This window comes from Lemur catta, chromosome 6, assembly GCF_020740605.2.
Source record: "Lemur catta isolate mLemCat1 chromosome 6, mLemCat1.pri, whole genome shotgun sequence".
Lineage (NCBI taxonomy): Eukaryota > Metazoa > Chordata > Mammalia > Primates > Lemuridae > Lemur > Lemur catta.
The window spans coordinates 45,883,422-45,908,157 of record NC_059133.1 but is presented as its reverse complement, the minus strand read 5'-3'; the positions used below and the strand labels follow the sequence as shown (position 1 = coordinate 45,908,157).

The 24,736-nt window shown below is 37.8% G+C and overlaps 1 protein-coding gene across 1 annotated transcript in view; it reads right to left on the bottom strand.

Moving 5' to 3' along the window:
* Window positions 1-24,736, bottom strand: part of GRIP1 (glutamate receptor interacting protein 1) — a 613,176-nt gene that overhangs the window by 156,436 nt on the left and 432,004 nt on the right. Inside the window, exon 2 of the mRNA XM_045553418.1 lies at window positions 4,263-4,343. Coding sequence (XP_045409374.1) covers window positions 4,263-4,343 — 81 coding nt within the window. The remainder of the gene's footprint in view (window positions 1-4,262; window positions 4,344-24,736) is intronic.

Genomic DNA, 24,736 nt, shown 5'->3' with positions numbered 1-24,736 from the left:
TTTGGGCAACAACTGTATTCTTTGCATAGCATTTCATACTTGCTTGATTGAACTGACTTTGGTTTCCCATCCCTGAGATTCACACACCTTTTGGAGGGGCCCAATGGTGGAACTAAACAGAGGAAGCAGAACCAGGCCCCCAAATCAGAGTAATTGCCCTTTATACACCCGAACAGTGGTATAGCTATAAAAGCCTAGTGTAAAAGTCACGCTATATATCTGCTATAATTTTGAATGTTCAGTAGATGTTGACCCTTCTTTGATGTATTCTAAGCAGCTTGGCTGAATATATCCTGGGCTCCTGGACCTTTCAAGTTCTTAGCTCCAGATTTTACCCCACCATCCAATATGAGAAGTAAGAAATGCTGATACCACCATCTTCCTTCCATTATAACCAAATTGAGAAGTGTCTTTTCTTACATTCTAAGAAGGGAAAAAAATACCACACAAACTTTTATGGCCTCATTCTGGATACAGACTTCAGATAATTTTCCTGGGTGTACCAAAGTTTGGAAATGCAATAGATATGAATATTTGACATCTGTCTGAGTTTGTCCATTGCCAAGAATTCTTTGGGCAATTTGTCAAGACGAATATAAGCAAAGAAAGATATGCTATGTAGAAAGAGGAAGCAAGTCAAATAAATGATACACTAACTTTAGGCTTTGAGGTCTAGTGTAGTACCCTATTTCCTTAACAAATATTAGACAGACATGACTAAATGCCTCATCTCTAAGTGGGCAAAGCCACAAATTATTGCAAAATCTGTCAAACTCAGAGTCTGTACAGAATTTCTCTAATAATTTGGACAAAGCTTCCAAGTGGTCAAACTGTAGTTCATCAGTAATCTGTCAAATAAAGGAGAATCAGATCAACAGATTCTTTTTAATAGACATAGATAGGTGGCAGAATCTGTTAGTTCCAAGTACCTTTGTCCTCAGAATTTGTCTTATCTTTGAAAAAAAATGGGCAGAAACACAACTGAAAATATGCTTCCTTAATATTTTTAACAGAATGTTAAGTCTCTAATCTAAAATTAAACTTCACTGTCATGGGGACACTCATGTCATTTTTTAGTATCATTATTAAAAGATTTACAAAACCTTATAAAAGACTAAAAAGTCTTTTTATTTTTACATTTTACGCCATAAGAGACATGATTAAAATGACAAGTTCCCAAATAACATGAATAATGCATTTCCCTTTTATCCAAAGCAAATGCATTTTGCTCCTAAGAGATGTTTAATCCATTCCCTTTTTCGGGAAGAGAAAAGGCGGGGGATGAAAGGATTTACGGTTAGAACTGGCATTAATGAAAGACACATATTTGGCTTGTGATTATAAAATAATTGCAGTAGTTATTTTAAGTTTAGACAGGAGTAGTGGATTTTAATATGAATGAAAAGCAAATTATATTTCTGTTAACATTCAAGTTTACTTCTCTGGGATGGAATTGTTAAAAGTTACTCATTATGCCATGGAAAATAGCAGAGCCCATGTTAAGAAATCTCATTTATGCATATGTATATACATATTTACTCCAGGAAGCACAAGATCTGCATTTGTAGAATACGTTTCAAAGAACAGCTTAAACCGTCACAAACCTTGGATGGAGAAGCTTACGGTGCCTTCTGCCACCTTACATTTCTCCACCCGCCCCATACCCATCCATTCCAGTGCTCACTGGAATGGTCCAATCCAAACCCCACCATTGGGCCATCGGGAGTGAAGCTTTGGGGAGATGTGGGCAAAAGCTGTAGCTCCGTTAAGGCTTCAGCCTCCTTGTATTTGCGTGTTCCCAGTGGTAGGTGCAGTTCAACTGCCCCGGGCTGCATCTGCCTTGGGAGGGGCCTCTGCACTGAGAGGATCAGGGGCTGGTAGATGAGCCCAGCTCTCCTCTCTAGGCCTTCTTTCCATTGGTGCACTTTCCTCTAGATGCATCTTTCTTTGCTGCCAGGGTGGTAATAACACCTTGAGGGAAGTAAAATTGGGAGGCAAGCACCGGAGGAGACAAAGGCTGTAAACTTGTGTCTAGCTCTTATAGCCCCCTGTGGGCCAATGGAGTCCATTAGGAGACCACATCAGGATTTTCCAGCTGAAGCTCCAGTAAATAGAGAGCATGCATTTATTTATCTGGCCTTTCCTCTGTGCATCTCTCTCTCTCTCTCTCTTTCTTTCTCTTGCTCTCTTATGGACTTAGTAGGGGCAAGGGTGGACATGGTAAGTGATTGGTCAAGACTTCTGGATGCTGGGTTTGATTTCTCTTTAAGTGACTTCTTGGCCAAAGATCTGAGGGTACTCCCTTCTTTTTGTCAGAACAAGAGTTCATAGGTACTTTAAAGTAAGGACATAAAGAATCAGAACACCATGAGTCATTAGTCAGTCAGGAAGCAGTTTCCAAGAAGTTCATTAATTTTCTCCTTAAGATAATAGTAAGTAATAATCAGCTATTAACCATGTTAGTTTCTTAGCCCTCTGGCTGGTACCATCTTTTTTTTCTTGGACTATTCTAAATAACCAAGAAGATTTTCCACACTCCTAATGCCTCTGGCCCCTACATCATGAGAGATGAACAAAAAGGGGCTTGTCCATGGCCAAATTTCAGGTAAACATCCCAGGAAGCCTACAAAAGAGTTCATGAGTCCAATGACTTTTAAATCTGACATAAAGAGAAACGGAAGGAAAAACTCATAATAAAGAATCACTTGTGTGTCATGAATTAAGAATTATGAATAACCAATTCTGTGTATCTAACTTAAAAAACTACTTAATGACTTTAAGAAAAAGTCTGGCCTTCAAATATGTGTTATAATTTACTAAGTGGCACTAAAACAAAACATTGATAATATTCAGTGTATTTGTTTAGTGTCACATAAAGTGATAAGGAGGCCTCCTGTCTCTTCTCAGCAGAGGAATACTGAATACCAGCTAATGTAGAGAAACCAAGAAGGAATTGATGGATAACTGATATTCTTGAACTTCAAACTTTGGATACTTCCTTATTGCTGACAAGGAGAAACCACACAATCCATAGCTGACTGCAATAGTTTTTCTAAATGTGACTAGTGCTAAGAATTATGTTTCACAGGATGGAATAGAAGAAATCTTAGCACTTGGTGATGCCATCTAATTCCATCTAATTACAAAATTAAAATTACTTTAGAATCTTCAAAGCACCAAAATAAGGATGTATAACATATCCATAATATGTCTTTTTTTAAGCCATGTACTTTCAAAATGAATCTAAGACTTCAGAATAAGAGTAAAAATAACCACATGGAATTCTTATAAAAACAAATAATAATCGTGAACAGGGTGGCTCAGAAACTGAACTCATCTTGCTCTTTATTCAAGTGGATAATTCCCCCTTTCACCGACAGATTTGCCAAATCATTTAATTTAATGTACGAAACACTGCTTTGTTTCTCCTGAATTGCTAAAACTACTATATTCTAAAATCCTGTAGCTAAGGTTTAGCTGTAGTCAATTTACTTGCATGAAATATAGAAATACATTATTTTTGAAAAATGTTTAAATATATTAAACACAGTTGCTTTCATAAGGGTTCTTTTTTCCATGAATCATCTAGTTTAAATAAAGTATGAATAATATTTTGAATTTCCTTTCCCTTTTAATTTGAGAACTTACACGCTTTTATGTCATTCTCAAAAATCAAAGCTTCAAAACAGTGAAGTTTCAGGGTAGAAACATTTTAAGATATTTCTTCAAAATGTTTTGTTGGAAAAACACAGACACTGCTCATTGTACTACAAGAATCAGAATCACACCTTCCTAAGGAGATCTCATAATCCCAGAATTTTACAAGAGCTATCGAATGCAAGCACATTCAGGTTCAAAGAGATGAGAAGAAAGGAGTAATTTTTTATGCAGCCTACATGATCTGAGGCTGCAATTTTGAATCCCTTAGTTCTGCCAGCTATGTCTCAGTAAAGAAATGGATGCTGCTTGTGAAAGATCCTCTGAAAACAGAGGTGAGAGTCAGTAAATGAGTGATCGTTGATACAAATTGAAGTCATTTCGCAAAGGATTTTACAATGATGGATCACAAGATGAATTCTCACAAGTTGGCAAAGTTTCCCCAAATCTAGCTTTTACGAATACTGTTTGAACAAGTTGTGTGGAATGCAGTCTATGCACTATGAAATAACATGATTTTTGTTACCAAGTTGGAATTATTTAGGATCACCAAACAATAGGATTCAAAAATAAAATAGCTGAAAAATCCAACAGTCTGGTCTAACCTGGGATGCTCTGTCTCCTCACAGCCAACGCTCCATCAGGCGGCTTTGTCTGGCTGGCGGATTTAGTGTAGGGACTCTCATCTGCAAAGGTACAATGAAGGGTTTGGTTAATTTCCATCCAGTTTCTAATGCAGTGAAGATTTTTAATGGATTGCAATCCTTCTGCCAGAGAGAGGTGATACGGTATAGTAGGAAGAGTCAGTAGACCTGGGTCCTAAATTTGGGTTAGCTGTGGGACAAATCTTTGAAAATGTTGTGGACATCAGCTTCCTCTCCTACAAAAGAGGGATAAAATTCTCATCTACCTCTTAGGGTTGTGAGGCTCAAAAGCTATAGTGCATGTGAAGACATTTCTAAAATGGTAAGAAGTATGCAAATATAGTGTATGGATTATTTGCCTGTCACTCACATTCACTGATTAAAAGTATCAGTGAATATGCGTACCAGAAAGACAAAGAAGAAATAAAATGGCTCAGTGGGCACTAAGAATAATCAGGCAGAAGAATAAAGGAAATGAAAAGAAATGCAATATTTCAGATAAGCAGATGACAGAGCATTAGTATCACAGGGGAATAAAGACACACAGTTAGTAGGTTCCTCTGGGGAGTGTGGACTGACGTCCGGTGCAAAGCAGAGGGAGAGTGACGCTCGGGGGTAAGACCAGAGAAAGCAGGTTGAGAAAGGGGAAGGAGGGATGGTTTGGCAACAGAAGACATATATTGCAAAGAGCTGATTCGCCCTCTTTTAGAAAGAGGTGACAATAACCTGCAGAATCATTAAAACAGGAACTGAGAAGACAGAAGATCTAAAGCTCAGTATATCTGTGAGAGTTAGGCAAGAAGCAGAACGATTAAAACAGTGGGTGACAAGATCGCAGAAGTGATGGGTCCATTAAATTCTAAGTAAGGTGATTTTTTTTTTTAAACCTAAAAAAGGATTTAATCTGACCTGGACTACCAGAGCAGTGATCTAGGATGGCAAATATTTGGGTTAAAATAGAAAGGAACAATGCTCCCTAATTTGGATGGGGGCATTTATACAAAGTAAAAGAGATGTCGGGGTAACAACTTGAAAAAATTCAAGGATAGGACATGTATGGCTTGAGTAAATATAATTTAAAATAATTATCTAGCATATTTAGTCAAGCTAGATGACCCAAATGTCACGTCTGGTCACACTATAAGTTTTGTTTATTATTGTTGTTGTTGTCCTTTGAACAGGAAATCATTAAAGAATTAAAAAGAACCATATTGTGCATGACAAGTGATTAAATATAACAAGGATTTAATTCAGTAACAAGGCTTTATGATCTGAGAACATTAATTTTCTCAACTAAGTGGTTTGTGTTTCAAAATTGAGGAACTCATTTCCTCTCTAGGATGTACTTCTGGTTGAAATGATTCATGATTTCTTCATAAAACTAACAAGATCATTATAAGCAATGACAAAAAGGAAAGATTACCACTGCTGTAAACTGCAATTAACTTAAAAAATGGAAGTCATGCTGTTTATATTTATATTTAATTTGCCACACAATTCTTTATAGTCTTCCAACCATAAAGATAAACCACCAACTTTCAGATACCAATACAATTAACATCATCATTTTGGCTTTTGCAGCAGTATCTTAGGTCTTTGACTCTTCTCTTTGCAAACATAATTTTGAGTATAATCAAGAACCACAATACAAAATGTACACATTACACTCAGAAGTCTCCATGTGCCCCACCATTCCAGCCTGAGTATTTGCTTTTCTCACTGTGTTAATTTAATAACCAGGCAATATGCTTTATACTATACCTATTAAAACAAACTTACTATGTGTTAAAACCTGAGATTCTTTACAAGACTGCTTTAAAAATATATTTCCTTTCATTATCCAAAACTTTGAAACTGTATATTTAGGAGTACAGAGCACTGAGCCAGAAGATAATCACAACAACCAGGTTTAGGGACGGCATCTTGGAAGCTTAAAGGGTTTCCTCAGTTGTCAATTTGTCAAGATTCCAGTCAATTAAAGTCTTGGATTGAATCCAGTGTTGGATTTTCTTAAAGAACAATCAGAGATTTGCCCAGGAGACTCTGGGGTTATCTGCACTTAGTGTTCTATTTTAAGGGGCTATTTCTTTAGAAATTTACCCAGTTTGTATTACAGAAGTAGTCAGTTCTGGTAAAATGGTTTTCTCATTTATATTTGAAAACAATTTCCTTGATTTAGAGCAGCGACAGTCTAGTTGTGCACATCCTTAAGAGGTTGAAACTGAATTATAGATGGCCACCTGGCCGGCCTCTACAGCACCACCCCGCAGCCCCCACGCTCACTCCCCGTAGCAAGAGTGTCCTTACCGAGCATTGGCGGTGAGAGTACATAATTATCTAGAAGCCAAGTGTCGTATTGGTCAAAGGACCCGACAGAAGTAAGTGTGATGTTACCTAAGAACAGCTTGTGCAAGTCAATCAGGGTGAAAGCAATAATTCCTAATGGAAGTGAGGCAGAGCCTGGCAACACTGACCACGAGAATTGAGGGGAGCACAGCAGCAGAGCAGCCTGGCATAACATAACACTTGGTTTTTAGGAAACTTTCCCTGGGAATGTGTCTCTCTGTTTTAAACATCTTAGAGGCACCATGGACCTTTTATAAAAGACTACCCATCACAGAATGGACATCAGCTCTTTTGATGCGATTTACTAAAAGTCAATGCTTCATTCAAAATTTGCAAATAGAAATGGAGAGAAGACACTGAATGAATCAGTGGCTGATGGTTCTATAATGTATACTACAGGACAAAAATATCCACTTTTAATTGTTGAGCATAAAGTCGTGGAGAGCTACGGAGGCTTCTATCATGGTCTTCTCGTGTGTCCCTTAATGCAGATTTGTACATATAGCCCTAGAAGTTCATGCTTATAAGGGACGATCTGGATCACTTTTTTATTATAATTGGGACTGAAGCCCAGAAAAGCAAATTATAGATGAACACACATTTCAAGTGAATCTAGACTGAACTTCTTATGTTCTTATTCCCACGCTCTTTCCTCTTTATCTTATTTCCTCTTTGATAAATAAGATTTCCTGGTCCCTGGGTCCACATGTTGCTGAATCACACAAGCAAGTGACTGGGCACAATATCCCAACAGAGACCTTGTGTGGTGTGAATCAGTTCCTACGGAGACACCCAAGAAATGAGCCACCACAGCCAATTCTTTGTGTGTGTGTGTAAATCTCATCCCCCCTCCTCCATGTATTTGTTGGCTTTAAAGTGAAGAACACTTAAAGATGGTACTATGGAATCAAATTATAAACTTCAGTTCACTTTTTTGAAAATAAAATGTAAAAAAAATGCCAATACAGCTCATTGTTCCCCAGTATAAGCCTCAAGAGTCCCTGAATTGTAAGATCTATGATACTTTCCTTTGTTTCATGGGAGAGATACTGACTAGACTTTCAAGTTCCATCCAGATATATGAATGAATAAAAAATATGTCAAATAACAAGGAAAAAATGATCACTAAGTAATATATTAGAACAGTGCCTGGCACATAGTAGGCATTCCCTAAATATTTGCTGATGGATGCATAAATTATATTCAGTTTTTCAAAGTAGAGCATTTATTGTACACAACCTGAAGAAATGCAAACATTCGTTATGAGCTATACTTCCCCCTACCCTTGAATTTCTTTTTTTAGGTTTGTAGCCTATTCCCTTTAAAGTCTTGTCATCACCCAATAGCCATTAAGTATTGACTTTCAGTATGTTAAAAATCTGTGACTCTTTATAAAATGGATATTGAAATATATTTCCTTTCATTTTCATTCAGACTATAGAAGGATTTATCAACCAATCTTTAAAACAATGCCTTTAAACAAAGGACTTCTGATTTTTCGCACCAGACTCTCAGCCTAGACTTTGATGGTAGATCATACTAACAAGGGATCCTACTGAAAGTCACTATAGGGGCAGAGCAGACGTTCAGCTAGTGAGCTACTGCTCGATGAAATGAATGCTTCAGCTAATCACTAACGGCATCGCAGGTATCAGAACCGCCAGCCTTTTCTAATGACATCTTAGCAGCTAGATAATCACCGTCACACACAGTGGCCTCCACTGTCATAGGGGCTTGTATGCGGGTCATAATGAGGAAGACACGGGTCCCTTTACAGGGACATCCCATGGGGCTAGGGAAAATGCCCTCCATTAACAGGGAGAATTGACATGGTGACAAGGCACAGAAAGGGCTCAGTCAAGCATACACTTAAAACAGAAGAAGGACGGGGAGACCATCTGTCCCTCTCATTCCCCCCAATTTGGCCAGTCTTGTCATGTGCCAAACACAGGAGGGGCAAACACAGGTCATTTGTTTTGATTACATATTCCAAGGGAAGCTGGTGTTTATAAACTTGGAAAGCAAACAGCAGGATACTAAGGAGCAATACTTCACTCTGCATCACAACAAAGCCTGTGATGGAGCTGGGAGAGTCACATCTTGAGGAAGGGACTCAGGTCCTCTCATGTTCCCACATCCTCCAGTGCTTGCCTGGCATCAAACAGCAATCATGTGTCATCAGGCCGGTTCTCCATCTCCTGTCTCTCCCATTCCCAGGGTCTGAGCTTCCCAGAGGAACCAGATATGACTATGGTTTCAGGAATCTCTAGCTGTGTTCAAAGCTTTGTTGCAGAAAAAAAAATTTTAATTTCCTTTGGCTGAAACTAATCAGCCTATGCTAAACAATTCCCACCAACTAATTATGCACAATTGAGGCACCTGCTAAGCCAGCAGATCCCTTAACTTCTTGATTAGAAAAAAAAAGACACTTTGTGCAGTTAAACATTATAATCATTTCCTAGCAGTGGGGAGACAGGCAGCTCATGCCACAGTGCTCATGCACATCATCATGAACTCAGAGAAAAACTGTTTTCCGTGAATGAACAAAATAAAATCTACTGTGAAGCAAATAATCTGTCCTTTGAATTCAATTAAATTCCACAATTTTAGTGCCTACTATGCACAAACTAAGACTCAAAGTGGATGAAAGATAATGAACCTTTAAGTGGAATGAGGATTACAGAGTCCTTACTACTCCATGGGTTTGAGACTAGAGCATGGTGCTTGATCACCCGAGAGGGAGAAGGAGTGTGGGCTTAGGGTGCTGGTGGAGTTGGGGCACAGGAAGAGAAAGGAAGATCCACCACAATGCATTCACCCAGAATTTTGCAACTGGAAAAATCAAGAAATAAGCCATTTTCGGCTTTCGGCGAACATGGAATTTTTGTGTGAGAGGAAACCATAATCTTTTCGGTACTTGGATACTGTGAACATCTTATCCCAGTCCAGCATGAACACGTTGTGGCTGTTTCTCTTTCTTAGATGCTAGCCTCCAGGTCAGTTTGCTGCCTTGGTTGTCGGATGGCACGCTCTAAAATTTAAGCAAGATTTCCTGCAGGATAACTGTTAAAGGTTTTGACAACAGAACTTAATTATGTCTTTCTTTTCTTATTAAAATGATGCATAACTACAATTGCAGTACCCCACATAATTTAAAGAAATTAAATCCTTCCTAATTCTTGATTAAAATAACCCTGTTCTTCTAGGGCCAAGCAAAAATTGAACTCACAATCTCTCCTAGAGTCGGAGGCTCCTGGGAACTACACAGGCTTCAGCTCTATTGCTTTGGAATAGAGGCTATAACATGGACGCTATAACACGAATAGCTGCTTGCAACTTATTACTGAGAATGAATTAATTCCATCTCCTTCCCTAACCTGATAAAGCGGTCCACACAGCTAGGTTTAAACCAGAAGGGAGGGGGAATGATCCGAGCTTGACAGCAGGAGGCAGAGGCAGCTTGATGCTCCGTGATAGTCTATTTCCTATTAAGAGGTGGTTTTTCCCCTCCACATATCTACTTTCCCTCCTCTCTTTTGTTATTTGTTTCACATCTGCATGGCATTAATGTCTATCCTTGACTCTGCAGGTTTCCTCATAGTTTCATAATTCAGACACAGACGTGTTTTATATTCTTAAAGGGACCAGGTCTTTCACTTTTGAATGTTAAAATAAAAATCATCCAGAGTACAACTTCATTTTAAAAATAAATATACAGTGGTTTCTTCACAATCCTAGAATGTCATCTAAGATTATGCTAATTATAATCACAGAACCATTTCAGGGATTCAATATTATCAGCTAAAAAGAATATCAACCACACCACTCATGTTGTTGGAGGCCTGTCTTAGAGGACCACTTTTCTCCTTTACTGCGCCGTTATCTAACTCCTTGCTTCTCCAAATGTGGCCCATGGATGAACAGCATAAGCATCACCCAGGAACTTGTCAGAAAGGCAGAATCGCAGGCCCCGCCCCAATCTGTAGATTCAGAGTCTGCATTTAACAAGATCTCCAGGTGATGTATATGCACATTAATGTTGGGAAAGGCCTGCTCCAACTGATATGGCCAAAAGCAACTGCACAGGTAGTAAGGATACACCTGTCCTGCTGTCTCACCTGGTTGTGTCAATGGCAGCCTACAAGGAAGCTAGCAGAGTGCCAGTGGTACCAGTAAACTCCAGGAGTACCCCATGGTCTACAATCATTAAATTGCTCCTGGAATGATTTCCTCAAATGGAAATAAAACAGTTACAGTGTTACAGTTTTGAGTGAATTCCATTTTCTCCTCATCCACTTAAAAACCCTCCAGCAGTCCTGAAATGGCTGAATTACGGGAGTAACTAGACATACCTAAGGTCAGACTACCTGGAGCAATTGATTGTAATAATAATCTATTACTCAATTTACACTTTAGAGTGGAGAGAGGAAATTGTATTGAGTTATTAACCCCTAGCTAGTAAAGAATGAATGAAAATAAAAAGTTATATCCTGCCTCATGGCAGGGACATGGGGGAAGAATCTTCCATGGCACTATCTCCTTAAACTCTTTCCCTTTAGATACAAAGTTTCTTCCTTGCATTTGCACAGGTCTCCTGGAATCAAAGTTTCCAGGATGGAACCTGACCTCTGATCAGCACACAGGGACAAACAGAACTGCAGTGGCTCCGGAGCATCTGGTCAACCTTGTGGAAGTGGCCTGTGGTAACCGGGCTGCTTGGTGATGCCCACAGGCCTTTTGGAAAAGTAATATCTGTAGCCAGGTTAATTTGTAAATCCTCTCTGAAATTAATGAGCATGAAACTGCACATTTTCTGCCTCTGGCATTCCTATTGCTAATGTGTCTGAATCACAAATGATAACGCCTATGTTTCTTCCTAATATGGTTTCCAGCAAGGACAGATGAACCAGTCTGTTGACAGTAGTCACAGACCTGCCTCATCACCAAAGAATCAAAATTTCCGGAGGGCTGCACATTTCCATAAAGTTCATTTTCATTACCATAGCAGATCCCAATTCAGAATGTTAAAATTTTAAATTAGGCATAATGTTCGTATTTTCCATCTATGGGGAGGGCTATATGCTTTGGTTTAACCATTAGATTATGCCAGCTGGCATTTTCAGTCTCTCACACTATGAAATACTCATAGGTTCAATAAGTTCTTAGCATTAGAATGATAATCTGGTAAAGAATTACCTCAAGGTAGTGAGTATTGGCTATTTAAAACCACATTTTGAATTATCATTTTTAAAAGTATGCAATAATGGGTATAAAGAGGCTAGACCATACCTGGGTAGCTCTTGAGGGTCATAGCATCAGTGTTTGATTTTATGTAATAGCAACTAGAGCTTAGTGGTAGGATTAATAGAAATAAATAAGGCATTTGGAGAAATTAAGGTTCTCTCAGTTTTTTTAACCAATGTATATGAAATTAAGAAGTCATTTTGATACATATTGATCACAATTTGAACTGGAGTAAATTTAGGGGGGAAATTTAAAATAGGACATAGATTTTCTTAAGATAGCTCAAGAAAAAAAATGATAGAAATGTCTTCATGGAAAAGATTGAGAGTGTTTTTTAAATACCCCCATAACAATGATCCCAGCTTCAAAATGGAATCATTTAAATGATTATATGTCTTGACTACCTAAATTATGTTGTATTTGTCCCTTGTCTGAGACCTTTCTTCCAGGTATAATGTAAATTGTAGAGAAAAAGATAGTGTTTTTTGGTCACATCAGGGCTCTCCAAGACTCCTTCTTTTACAAAATATTACTGCAAAGGTTTTTCTATATTTAGAAATTTTCAGTGTGATAGTTGCCAGACTAAAGTCAAGACTGATGGAAAAACAAGAGGAAGCAACATGCAATCAGCAGGACTTCATTTTAGCAGATCTGAATCTTGTGCCAGTGGGTGCATGGACACTGATGTCACTAGAAAAATGATTCACACATGTCTGTGGGGTGGAGCATTCCCATTTAGGTCTGATTATCAATAAAACAGGCTTTAACATCTGTTGCTCTGACAATCAGTGACACGATAAGATGTTATAACTTAGGCAACTTTAAAACCTAGTGTAGTTGCTCAGTGTGATTTTTATTTCTTCTCCTTTTCTGGTTAATCAAGTGTAGTGTAGACTGAAACAAATACCAACTGCAGCCAAATTATATAAATAAATGATCAGATAGCCACCACTGGTGACAAATTTCTAAATAAAACTGAAAAAAAGAAAGTATTAGCACCACTGTTCAGACTCATTTTCCAATATACAAGCTGAAAATTGCCTGCATGTCTAGCATCCTGAAATTATAAAATGGGGAAAAGGTATAGGATATATTTACAACCTTATGTAACATTTTGGAGCTAGGAGCATAGATAATTCTTACCAGGATCATTGATCTGACGGAGGAACAAGGATTACATGTGACTGCCCATATGTGCCAGAATCCACTGTGTGACTCCCAACTGGCTTCTCATATCTTAAGTGAGTAATGGCCTTAGAAACAACGCTCCAAAGTATATTTTCAATATGCCAAGCAAACCAAAGATTTTTCCAGGCCTCTATTTATATGAATTTTCAAAGCAGTGACACAAGAGATGGGACTTTGTGGTAATGGAGAAAATGGATTAAGTTAGAAGTTATCAGAGGGCAAAGTAAATGGAAGGAAAAGTAAACCTCAGGTTGAAGCCCCCCGGTTGTATGTAAGGGACGTAAGTTACATGAAGAAAAATGAAGGCTTAATTATCATCATATATTTTTGGATGCTTCTTTCATTACATCAATGCCACTGATTTCCTCTATAAGCAATCTACATAATTTCTTACAGACCTATTCTTCACTTCTGAGTTTAGTTTGCACATACTTTTCAGTCAACCAGAAAACTTTTTAATATCAATGATATTAATAACCTTATCAATAACTACAGCTAATACTGAGCATTCATTATATGTCAATGTGATTCTGTCTTTTATATGTATAATCTCAATTCTTCTCACAGTAACTCAGTAAACCTTAAAATCACAAACCAGATACAGTCATTTTACAAAAGGAGGACTGGTTCTAAGAAAGAATTTGCCATCATTCATCTTAAATGGTAGACTGTGTGGCGAATTTGTAATGGAACTGCCATTAAAACCTAGAGCAGTGTAGGCATGTTACATGCCCAGCACTCTGCTTGCTACCTCAGGTATAGTTTTGATACTTACAACAATGTAATTGTGCAGATGCAATTACACTGCTTGAAATATGAGGATACAGAGGCTTAGACAGATGAAATAACATGCCTAAATTTACCTTGGAAGCAAGTGCAAAAATGAAACTTTACACACATATCTTTATAGAGTCTGCTCATAACCACCATGACATACTATTAACCAAAATTTGATCTTCATACTTATTTGGAGTGTGTGTTTGTGTCAAGAGAGGCACACATTCACACAGCAGGTACTGCTGAGTATATGCTGTGTGGCTAAATGTTACTGATGTAGGCACTTGGGGCTGCAGCAAAGATCTTGTGAAACTTCAGTTTAGAAAAGAAAATATCATCTCAATTTTTAGATCTCACCTCTTTGTCATGAATTCATGGTTTAATTTATGATATGAGTTTCAAGGTTCTTTCCAGCACGTAAACAAATCACTTGAAAGAAGGCATTTTAGCCAAGAAGCTCCAAGCATTTCAGGAGATGAAATCTGGCTGAATTTATTTCTCTAACTCCCACTTTGTGCCAACCATTCTGTACGGATAGAGCATTTATGAACTGGCTCCTATAAGTGGTTTATCATTCTCAAACGAATAAATACTAGGACACTTTCTTTTCTCCTTTAGTATTCTAGACAACATGTTCATAGCCTGCTGCTTACAATATTTCAAGCCTTTCATTAGCATTCCTGTAGCCAGAGGGGGGAATAAATCTTGGACCAGGCCACATCTAACACTGCAGTGAAGAAAATGGTGGTGTGACTTGTGCAGCTGGCAAGGAGAGCATCGAGTCTGTCCTTCCTTTCCCTTTGGCTCTCCAGGCCCCTCTCTGCAAATGGCCAGACTCCTCCAGAGCAGGGGTGCTGCCCCATCAGTTCTCAGATTCAGGAGTGGGCAGAGTCACTGGGCAGACAGGCATGGATTCTTCGCTAGATATAAGAATTTCATAGGGAGGTTTTGAAACCAAGGTGATTAACACACACTCGACCGTTCTTTCCAAGAATGTCATCTCTCCGGGCCTTGGATCATTTTAGGATCTATCTCTGAAATTACTTTTTTACAGCTTTTAGTTTTAAAAATTCCCAGATTTAAGCCCAATTTCTAAGTGTGGGCCAGGGTTGCTACACACCATTTCAGAACCAACATTTTCTTGTCCAGTGGAGGTGGGAGGAGGGAGTGAGGCAGGGGGTGGAAATCCCATTTGGATGCCTTGCAAATAACGTATTTCATACACATGCTTGGAGTTGTCACATATTTTGCCTTATTAATTCATTGCTAGGTCAAGCAATAGAAGATGACTGCTTATCAAATAGATGACATGTGTTTTTAATGCATGATTAAAGCAGGATTTATCATGGCTGTCAGAATCCTGGGAGTCTGTGATTTTTGTTATTTAAAGCCGTCCGTACTTTGGATACTGTCTGGTTTTACAATGAGACAGTGATTATACAGACAAAACCTCACAAGGGTGTTAGACCAGAGAATTTCTGTATGGACAACACCAAAACTATTCTGAATTCATCAGGATTTCACTGTATTGCAGTTTTCATAGTTCATACTGCTCTACCACTTACTAGCTGTGTGACCTTGGACAAGTTACTTACTCTCCTTGAGCTTCAGTTTCCCTACCTATAAAATGGAAATGGTAATGACCTCATAGGATTGAATGAAATAGCATAAATAAAGTACCTGTACTGGTCTGAGTTCAAGAGGTGGTGGTTCTATTCCCTTGTCTGGCATATGAGGACAGTGAGTGACAGACAAGAGCCAGTTGGGATCCCACAGCAACAAATACGTGTTTCTTTGCTAGCACTTACCATACTACCTTGTCATCAGCCACCTGCTATTGCTACACTGTGGGCTTCCTTGAGTGGGGGATTTACTTTTATAGTAACGGATATTATTATCTCAATCTTTACAAATGGGAAAACTGAATCTCAGGGAAGTTAGAAATTTGTCTAAGGGTAACCAGCTAATGAGAATCAGAGACAGGATTCTAACTCAGGTCTGCCTGACACCAAAGAAAATTCTTTTCCCAGTGTTGCCTCAATAAAGAAGTTTTGCACAATAAACAACCTTTAGTGGAGAAGAGAGGAAACTCATATCTGACCATTAAAACTAATCTTCATGCTGCCCACATCTGTACCTCCACCTTCTATCATTAAAAAAATGTAGACACTTGACACTTTGTTTTTTAAGCAATGGGTTACCATAGCTGATTTTTTAGTTGGAGAAATTCGCTGATATTAAATGGTCTATTATGACTTAATTTGTCAGTGTCAAAATAAAAATTAAAACCCAGATACCTAGATTTAATAGTCCAAAGATTATCAGATTGTCTTCATTTGCTTCTAACATAAATTATTCAGACATACAATTTCCTCACGAATTACTTGCTTGTCTAACTCTCCTTGGGTTATGTCTTCCTCATCAACTTCACTACTTTTTTCCATAAATCCTGCCTGAACAAAGATTTAGCTTTTATAGTTAATTAGGATAAACAAGAAAAATGCAATTCAACTCCACAAAATGTGAATGTTTAATTTTGAACTGATTTTGTAGCATTATACTCAGTAGGACTCTTCCAATTTTCCAGTTAATGACTTACTGACATTTACAAACATCTATAATACAAGAACCCTTTCCTTCCATCACTGTTTGTCAATTTCGTTACTGAATCTTGAGTCTGCTTTGGGACACTTCAATCATGAAAGTAATCATGTAAAACTGTATTGAATTCTATTAGCAATAATGCCTTAGAGGAGGTTCATTTATGATAACTAAAATTTTCTCACTCAGTCTCATCTGGCATGTATTTTGCCTTAAGGTATTTTAAAATCACAAAGTCAAAGCTTTAGAAGGGTACTCCTAAAAACTTAACTCTGAACCACAGTATATTTTGAAACAGAGTTTTTAAGAAATATAATATTGATAGGCAAATCAGTACTTGCAATGTAAACATTTTTAAAATTTTCTAGATCAGTTGTATATTAATGCCTTATGAGAAAATCAGGAACGAACACACACACACACACACACACACACATACACACACGTACATATATATTTAATAGATATAATCATCTACATATGTATCCATTTATAAGCACTGCTAAGAAAAAGTGCACATATGAACAGGAGATCCAAAAGGACTCGTCAATCCCAAGACATCCCTCCTCTCCTATCCTGCAGAGCAAATTACAGCGGGCAGAAGGTGGAGACCACCATCTTCATTCTCAGTAACTTCTTATGGAGCCATATGGTAGAATGACCAGAGCTAATGACAAAAACCAAGATGGTACAGAGATTCTGCAATATTCCAGGGACTTCTAAATTTCAGAAAATGTATGCCAAATTTATCGTTTATAAAATAGACTTTGGAATTCTACATTTAGGATTGCCACATGACATCAAGAGATGCTTTCAGAGATATTATAATTTAGCTTAGAGACAGCCTACAAATATAAAACATATGCGATGCAGTTCCACAGCTAGTAGAAGAACAGAAGAACAGCTATGTGAGAAATTAGTTTATATCAGTGGTGTAAGGTGAACAACTCAAGTTCAGCACAGCAGACATTGCAGAGGTAGGTATGAATACCAGCGTATTACCCACATATCCACTGCATAAAGAAGTAGCTTAGAAAGGTTATGCACTTATAACCCTGACTCAAGCATAATAAAGTTGATACACGTAACCAAAAACATTTGTAGCCCCTTAATATTTTGAAATAAAAAAAGAGAAAGGTTATACATTCGTATGTAGATCTACTGAACAATTTGGGTACCGATTTTAAGTGTAGCTTGCCTTCACATTTCTGCAATGTTTAACTACAGCCTTTACTGGTTTCTCTTCTGCTTAAGACAAACTAAACAAAACATTCAATATTTATTGTAATAGAAAGAGTAAACAATACATAATGGCTATTCTGGGTACAGTAAAGCTCAGATATTTACTTCTTTGACAATTAGGAATGTATCGCTTGAAATAAGTAAAAGCATTTGTGCATTATCTGAAAATTGTCAAATTTATGTAGACAGATATCATAAAACTGAAATATGTAAGCACCACTGATGCGATTTCAAAGCATATTTTTTCATTCTAATTATAAGAGATTTTAGTTGAAAAAATCTAATAGGTCAAAGTATTCTTTGTTCAACTAAGTAGAAAGCTTTGCCACCTTTGTTAAATATCTACAAACTTAATTGGAAAAAAGATGTTAAGTGTGGTGAAGAAGTACCAGAAAGCCTTAAGCAACTTGCATAATTAGATCATCTTTTTCTATTTCCTTTATCTTTTTTTCTTTTGACCCTAGAACTTCCTTCTTGCATTTCATATTTGTGCATAATTGAGATGAATTATAATGCAAAGGCTGTACTCCCATTCTAAGAGGACTCAGAATCATTTGAAGGCTAGCTGTTCTGTGAATAAAGTCTATCAAACTTCAAGATTGGACCTACAATCGCTAAATGATCTTTTCTCACTAGATTATGAATTGTGTAGACCTATTACAGATTTTATACATGTAAAAAAGGCATACATTTACCGCATTTATTTTTCTGCCATCAGCAAAGATAAGCCAATTGGAAATATGTGAGAGAAGGCAATACTTTATTTTTCTTCTAGAACTATTCTTCTTAAGGTTTATACCAATAGAGTGCATGTATGCATTATATCATATTCACGCAATGCCTAATGTTTCTGTACTTATCTCAAGCTAGTCTGACTGCAAACAAATTGACCATAAGAATGGGGGTTCTTTTGTAGGCAGTTAACTTGGTAATGTGGAAAGCACACAGGCTTTGTGCTCATAAAATGTTTGATACTTGGTTTCTCCATTTACTTTGGGCAAGTTAAATAAATCCGCTAAGCCTCAATTCTCTCATCTCTTAAATGGGAATAATAATTCTATTTTTCAAACTTGGGAATTTATGATGCATGTAAAGACCTTGGTATATAGCATAGGATGAATAAATATAGTTATATGTTGCTCAGTGATAGAGATAACATACTGAGAAATTCTGAACGGTTTCATCATTGTTTGAATATCATACAGCATAGTTACACAAACCTAGATGGTAGAGCCTACTAAATGTCTAGTCTACATGGTATAACCTATTGCGCTTAGGCTACCTTTATAGCATGCCACTGTACTGAATATTGTAGGCAACTATAACACAACGGTATTTTTGTATCTAAACATATCTAAATATAGAAAATGTACAGTAAAAATAAGGTATTATAACCTTATAGAACCAAGATCGTGTAATCTCTTGTGACTAAAATGTCATTATTCAGTGCATGACTGTACTGGCTTCTCCATGCCACTTTGGCTGGTATGATCTCATGGAACCCCTGGGCATTTGATAAATGTTCATTGATCATATTTGGCAGAAATAAAAATCATACAAATGGAGATTTTTTAATAGTCTAGAATTTTCTTTTTCATATGTTTTTTATTTTATTATGGGGGAAAGACAGAACCCCAAACAACAGAGAACACAAACACTGCTGTTCAGACGTAATAATTTGAATTAATTACAGATGAGCTCTAAGAGAGCTAAACATGGTTCCTTAATAGTGTAGTTAAATTATCCCTCAAATATACAAGGCAACTATTAAGTATGAAACATATCTTTAAAATATAATATGATAAATCCTCCCATTGGCACAACTTAGTCCCTTAAACCAGACACATCAGGTGGGCAAATGCCAATTCTTTCATGGTACGAGAATATCATTTATTAAATTACCACTTTAATAGGGCCCTGGTGACCCTAGAATTAATGCTCCTTCTAAGGGTTTAAGTTAGAATGAGGGAGAGGAGTTGCTCACCTGATCCTTTATGGATAATTACCACTAATTGCACAAGTCTCGCTTCTATTTGTTCTTTTAAGTACCTCAAGCGATGTCATTTTACACACAGCTCAACTCTGAGATGCACTTTCTGTCTATGCAGAGAAAGTTTCCTACATGTTACAATTCAGCTCAGAATGTTTTTAAATAAAATAAGAAATAATTGAATAATAAGACCTCCACAACCTTTACATAATGAGTGTGCACTAGTCTCCTTGCTTTATATGATAAACGATGACAAAAGACAGGGTGGTGTCATTATCCAGTTTGGCAACAACTATGGAAAAAAAAGAACTTTCCAATTTCTTTCTATAAAATTTTATTTTAAAAAATGAAATATGGCAAAAGGGAGTTCTCCTGGGTATCATAAATCATCTCCCAGCTAGGAAGAGAGATCTTGAAAAGCTGCCCAGGGCACACCGATTTGTTTTCTTCTCCTGAATCACTACCAGGGTGCAATCACTTTTCATTGGATTTAGGTTTATTCTGTGCAAGCACGAAATAAAATGCTCTTGCAACCTGAATTTTAAAACTATAGATATAGGACACATTTAAAACCCAGGATAGGTAGTACCCACTTCTGGTCAGAAGGTCCTCTTAGAAATCATGTCTGAAGACACATCACCATTAATGTTATTTTAAAGCATTCCCTCATCTCCTCATTCTTGACATTTCAGCAGCATTACAGGACTCAGTCTATCTTCCACTTGGCTTTGGATACACTGAATGGCCCTGGCTTCCCACCCACCTCACTGACCACAGCCTCTCAGCCTCCCTGGGTGCCAAATCCTCCCAACCCCTCCCTTTTTCAGACCAGTCCATACGGATATGCTCCAGGATTCAGCCCTCCTCTCTTATCTGCACCCCTTCTGTCCTTAGTGTCTCATCCATTTCTATGCCTTCAAACGCTGAAGATGCCCATATTTGTATCTGCAGCCATGACCTCCCCTCTGAACTCCAGATTCAGGATGTGCAGCTGTCTGTCTGGCATTTCTGCTTGAACACCTAGAAGGCATTTCAATCTTAACATGTCTAAAACAGACATGGCATCCCCTTCCAACAGATATTCAGAACCTCTGAGTTATCTTGGGCCCTCTCTTGCCCTTACATTCTGCCCTGAATCCACAAGCAAGTTCTGCTGCTTATTACCCTTATCTTTGCACAACCAGCCTCTTCTCTTCATTGTGATCTTGCTAAAATGTCCTCTTGTCACCCTTGAAGCATCCTTTTCCAAACTGCCTCCCTCTCCCCAAGTCACTGTCTATCCATTAACTTCTTCTTATTTCCCTTCCAACATCTAGAACTATCTGAAATGTCTATTTACTTGTCGAGTGTCTGTCTCACCCACTAGAACACAAACTCCACAAGAGCAGGAACCTTGCATATATTGTTTAAACGTCTTGGCACATAGTATGTCCTTAGTAGGTACTTGTTGGTCAGAACACATTTCTGACCATCATACACATGTAATGATGTATAGGCATCCTATATAATGAAGTCAAACGTGACAAGAAAAATCATTTATAATAATTTAAAATAATGAAATCATGCTCTTGGCCATAGAGATCAAGGACTGGGAAGGGCTTAGACGTTATAGTTCCACCCCCATATTTTACAAGGTCCTAAGGCTTGGAGAAGGGGAGCCACCAGCAGTTCATAAAGCGAGAGAGAGGCAGAGCCAGGCCGGGCCAGGTCCCCACTGCAGCAGGAAATACAGCTGTCTGCTCCTTATTATACATCACACACGGGTGACTGTGTAGAACTCATTGACTAAACAGCACAAAGAATCTCAAATTCAGCACCAAAGTGCACAGCCACTCTGCATAGCAAATACAAATATGACTGAATTATAAATTTGATTTGTCTTAAATGAAGATACTAGTGTTCCTAATAAACAGCAACCTTTTAATTAAAAGTATGCCTGCATCAGAATTTAGAAGGCCTTTTTAGGGACACTTGGCTGACACATGTCTCTTAAAAACATAACCAGGAAAGTTTTAACTGATGTTTATAGTTTCTTTTCATAAATATTCCTGAACACCATTCCCAAACATCTGCATAGCTGCTTCTCATTACGTGGGAGGCCTTACTTAAAGGGATGTAATGATGTATACAATGGAGCCCTCTCGAGTCCCCAGGGCTTTCCTGGAAATTGGGAGAGACCAGGGTCACAATACATTTTTGAGACTCCTGGTATTCTTTATTTTTTTTAAATAAAGAAATCTTGAAATTGTATTACCAAAATTATGAAATGTTTAAAATATTTACGTTAAACAAATTAACACATTAACCCCAAAAGAGTGCTTTACGATTATAGATTCTGTAAAATATATTTATTCTTAGTGCACTAGAGGCTCTGTGATGTACTATAGAGACACACATTGTAAAAGTGCAAGAGGAACACCTAGTCCTTGCAACTCTGCCTGTGAATCTCTGTAACATGTGTATGCAAATAACGATAAAGGTCTAAGTTTGAGGCTGTTTATGAAGGTCACCTGGGCAAGTGGTCTCACCTCACCAAGTGGTGAGACCTGGCCTAGATGTTATGACAGGCTTTGTATATCTGATTTTTTGCTTTTTACCTTCATTCCAATTGGAAGAAAACAGTGTGGGGAAAGGATGGTGGGGGTGGGGGAGATCTTAGCCACCAGAAGTCAGCTAAAACCAAATATACAAAAGGTGAGGGTGGTTTAGACCTTTCCAGTCTCAGAACTTTAAAATGAACCAGATAGGCTGGGCGCGGTGATGCACGCCTGTAATCCCTTCACTTTGGAAGGCCGAGGTGGGAGGAGTTCGATACCAGCCTGGACAACATAACAAGACCCAGTCTCTACAAAAAATTTTTAAAAAGTTAGCTGGGCACGGTAGTGCACACCTGTAGTCCCAGCTACTCAGGAGGCTAAAGTGGGAGGATCACTTAAGCCCAGGAGTTCGAGGTTACAGTAAGCTATGATCACACCACTGTACTGCACTTCAGCCTGGGTGACAGAGGCCCTGTCTCTTAAAACAAAAAATAAAAATAAAAATTATAGGTACTAGTTCTTCTTTGTAGGTCTGGTAGACTCTGGCTGTGAATCCATCTGGTCCAGGGCTTTTTTTTTCTTTTTTAATGGGGGATTTTTTTTTTTTTTTTATAATTATTGCTTCAATCTCACTGCTCATTATTGGTTTGTTCAGGGTTTCTATTTGTTCTTGATTCAGGCATGGGAGGTTGTGTGTTTCCAGGAATTTATCCATTTCCTCTAAGTTTTCCAGTTTGTGTGTGTAGAGGTTTTCACAGTATTCGTTGATGATATTTTGTATTTCTGTGGTATCAGTTGTGATGTCTCCTTTTTCATTTCTGATTGAGCTTGAGTCCTTTCTCTTCTATTTCTGGTTAATTTGACTAGTGGTCTATCGATTTTGTTTATTTTTTCAAAAAACCAACTTTTTGTTTTGTTGATCCTTTGTATTGTTTTCTGGTTTCCATTTTGTTTAGTTCTGCTCTGAGCTTTGTTATTTTCTTTTCTTCTGCTGGCTTTGGGTTTAGTTTGCTCGGTCTTTTTCTAGGTCCTTGAGATATGACAGTAAGTTAATTGGTGATCTTTCCATCTTTTTGATGTAAGCATTTAAGGCTATGAACTTCCCCCTTAGCACTGCTTTTTCTGTATTCCATAGATTTTGGAAGCTTATGTCCCCTTTGCCATTCAGTTCAAAGAATCTTTTGATTTCCATCTTAATTTCATCATTGACTCAAGGATCATTCAGTAGCAGGTTGTTTAGTTTCCATGACTATGTGTAGATATGAGAGTTTCTCTTGCAGTAGATTTCAAGTGTTATTCCACTGTGGTCTGAGAAGTTATGATTTTGATTTTTCTGAAATTACTGAGACTTGTTTTGTGGCCGAACATATGATCAATCTTGGAAAGTGTATCACGTGCTGTTGAGAAGACTGTATATTCTGTAGTTTGGGGGTAGAATGTTCTGTAAATGTCTGTTAGGTGCATTTGTTCCAGAGTCCCTTTTAAGTCCAGGGTTTCTTTGTTGATTTTCTGCTTCAATGATCTGTCCAGGTGACGAAGTCGCTGGCAATTATGATGCTACTGTTTATTTCTTCGCTTGAATCTGCTCTGACTGTGGCGAAATCATGACATGCACATTCCTGACATGAATGAAAAACAGGACACCTATCCATCCACTAGACTAAATCACAAGGGCTTATTGGAGTTGCAGATGTGTGTTTTGAAAGGCCCATCTAATCCAGAGAGGGAAGTCAAAGGACAAAGGAAACCAAACTCATTTCCTCAAGAGTTAGGGGGCAACTTGACAAGCAACAGGTGGGAAGGCATTTTGTGTATGTGTGTCTGTCTGCATGTGTGTGTCTGGGGCAGGCGAAGAGATATATAGCCATAGGTCCCTTTCAATTTCAGAAAATAACTTCCATACTGGGGCTGAAATATAACTCTGCTTTAATTACCCAAAGAGATTCTATCTCAGGTCTGGTTGTTTCCTCCACACAGCCAAAGAGAAAAAAAGATGCTTGTAAATTACTGCAATGGTAGCCCTCCCTATTCATCTTTTCTAGTGACATTATCCACCTAATAAGCTTTAGCTCTTAATTGTTTTTACAAGAATGATGTTTAATCGAAGCTAATGATATCAGGGAACTTGAATCACCACATGAATTAATTTAGCAATATGAATGCTTCATCACATTCTCTCTTTATTTCTCTCAATATTAATTAGGATCATTTCCCAAAGAAATTGGAGGTCCCAGGGATGATCTGAATATTCTACTTTTAAACTCACAGTGGACATATTCCAAGAATCTGACAAGCCACAGAAAGATTGGTTTTGGTTGGAGTTGACTTTCTAAGGTTTGTCCAGATCTGGGATATTTACATATTCTTGATTTTAACAAATCATAAGCAAAAACCCATTAGAAAATGGGCTTGTGATATTAACAGAAATTTGCAGAAAAGGAAATATGAATGGCTCTTAAAAGATGTTCAGCCTCACTTATAAGAAATGCAATTAATGCCACATGAAATAC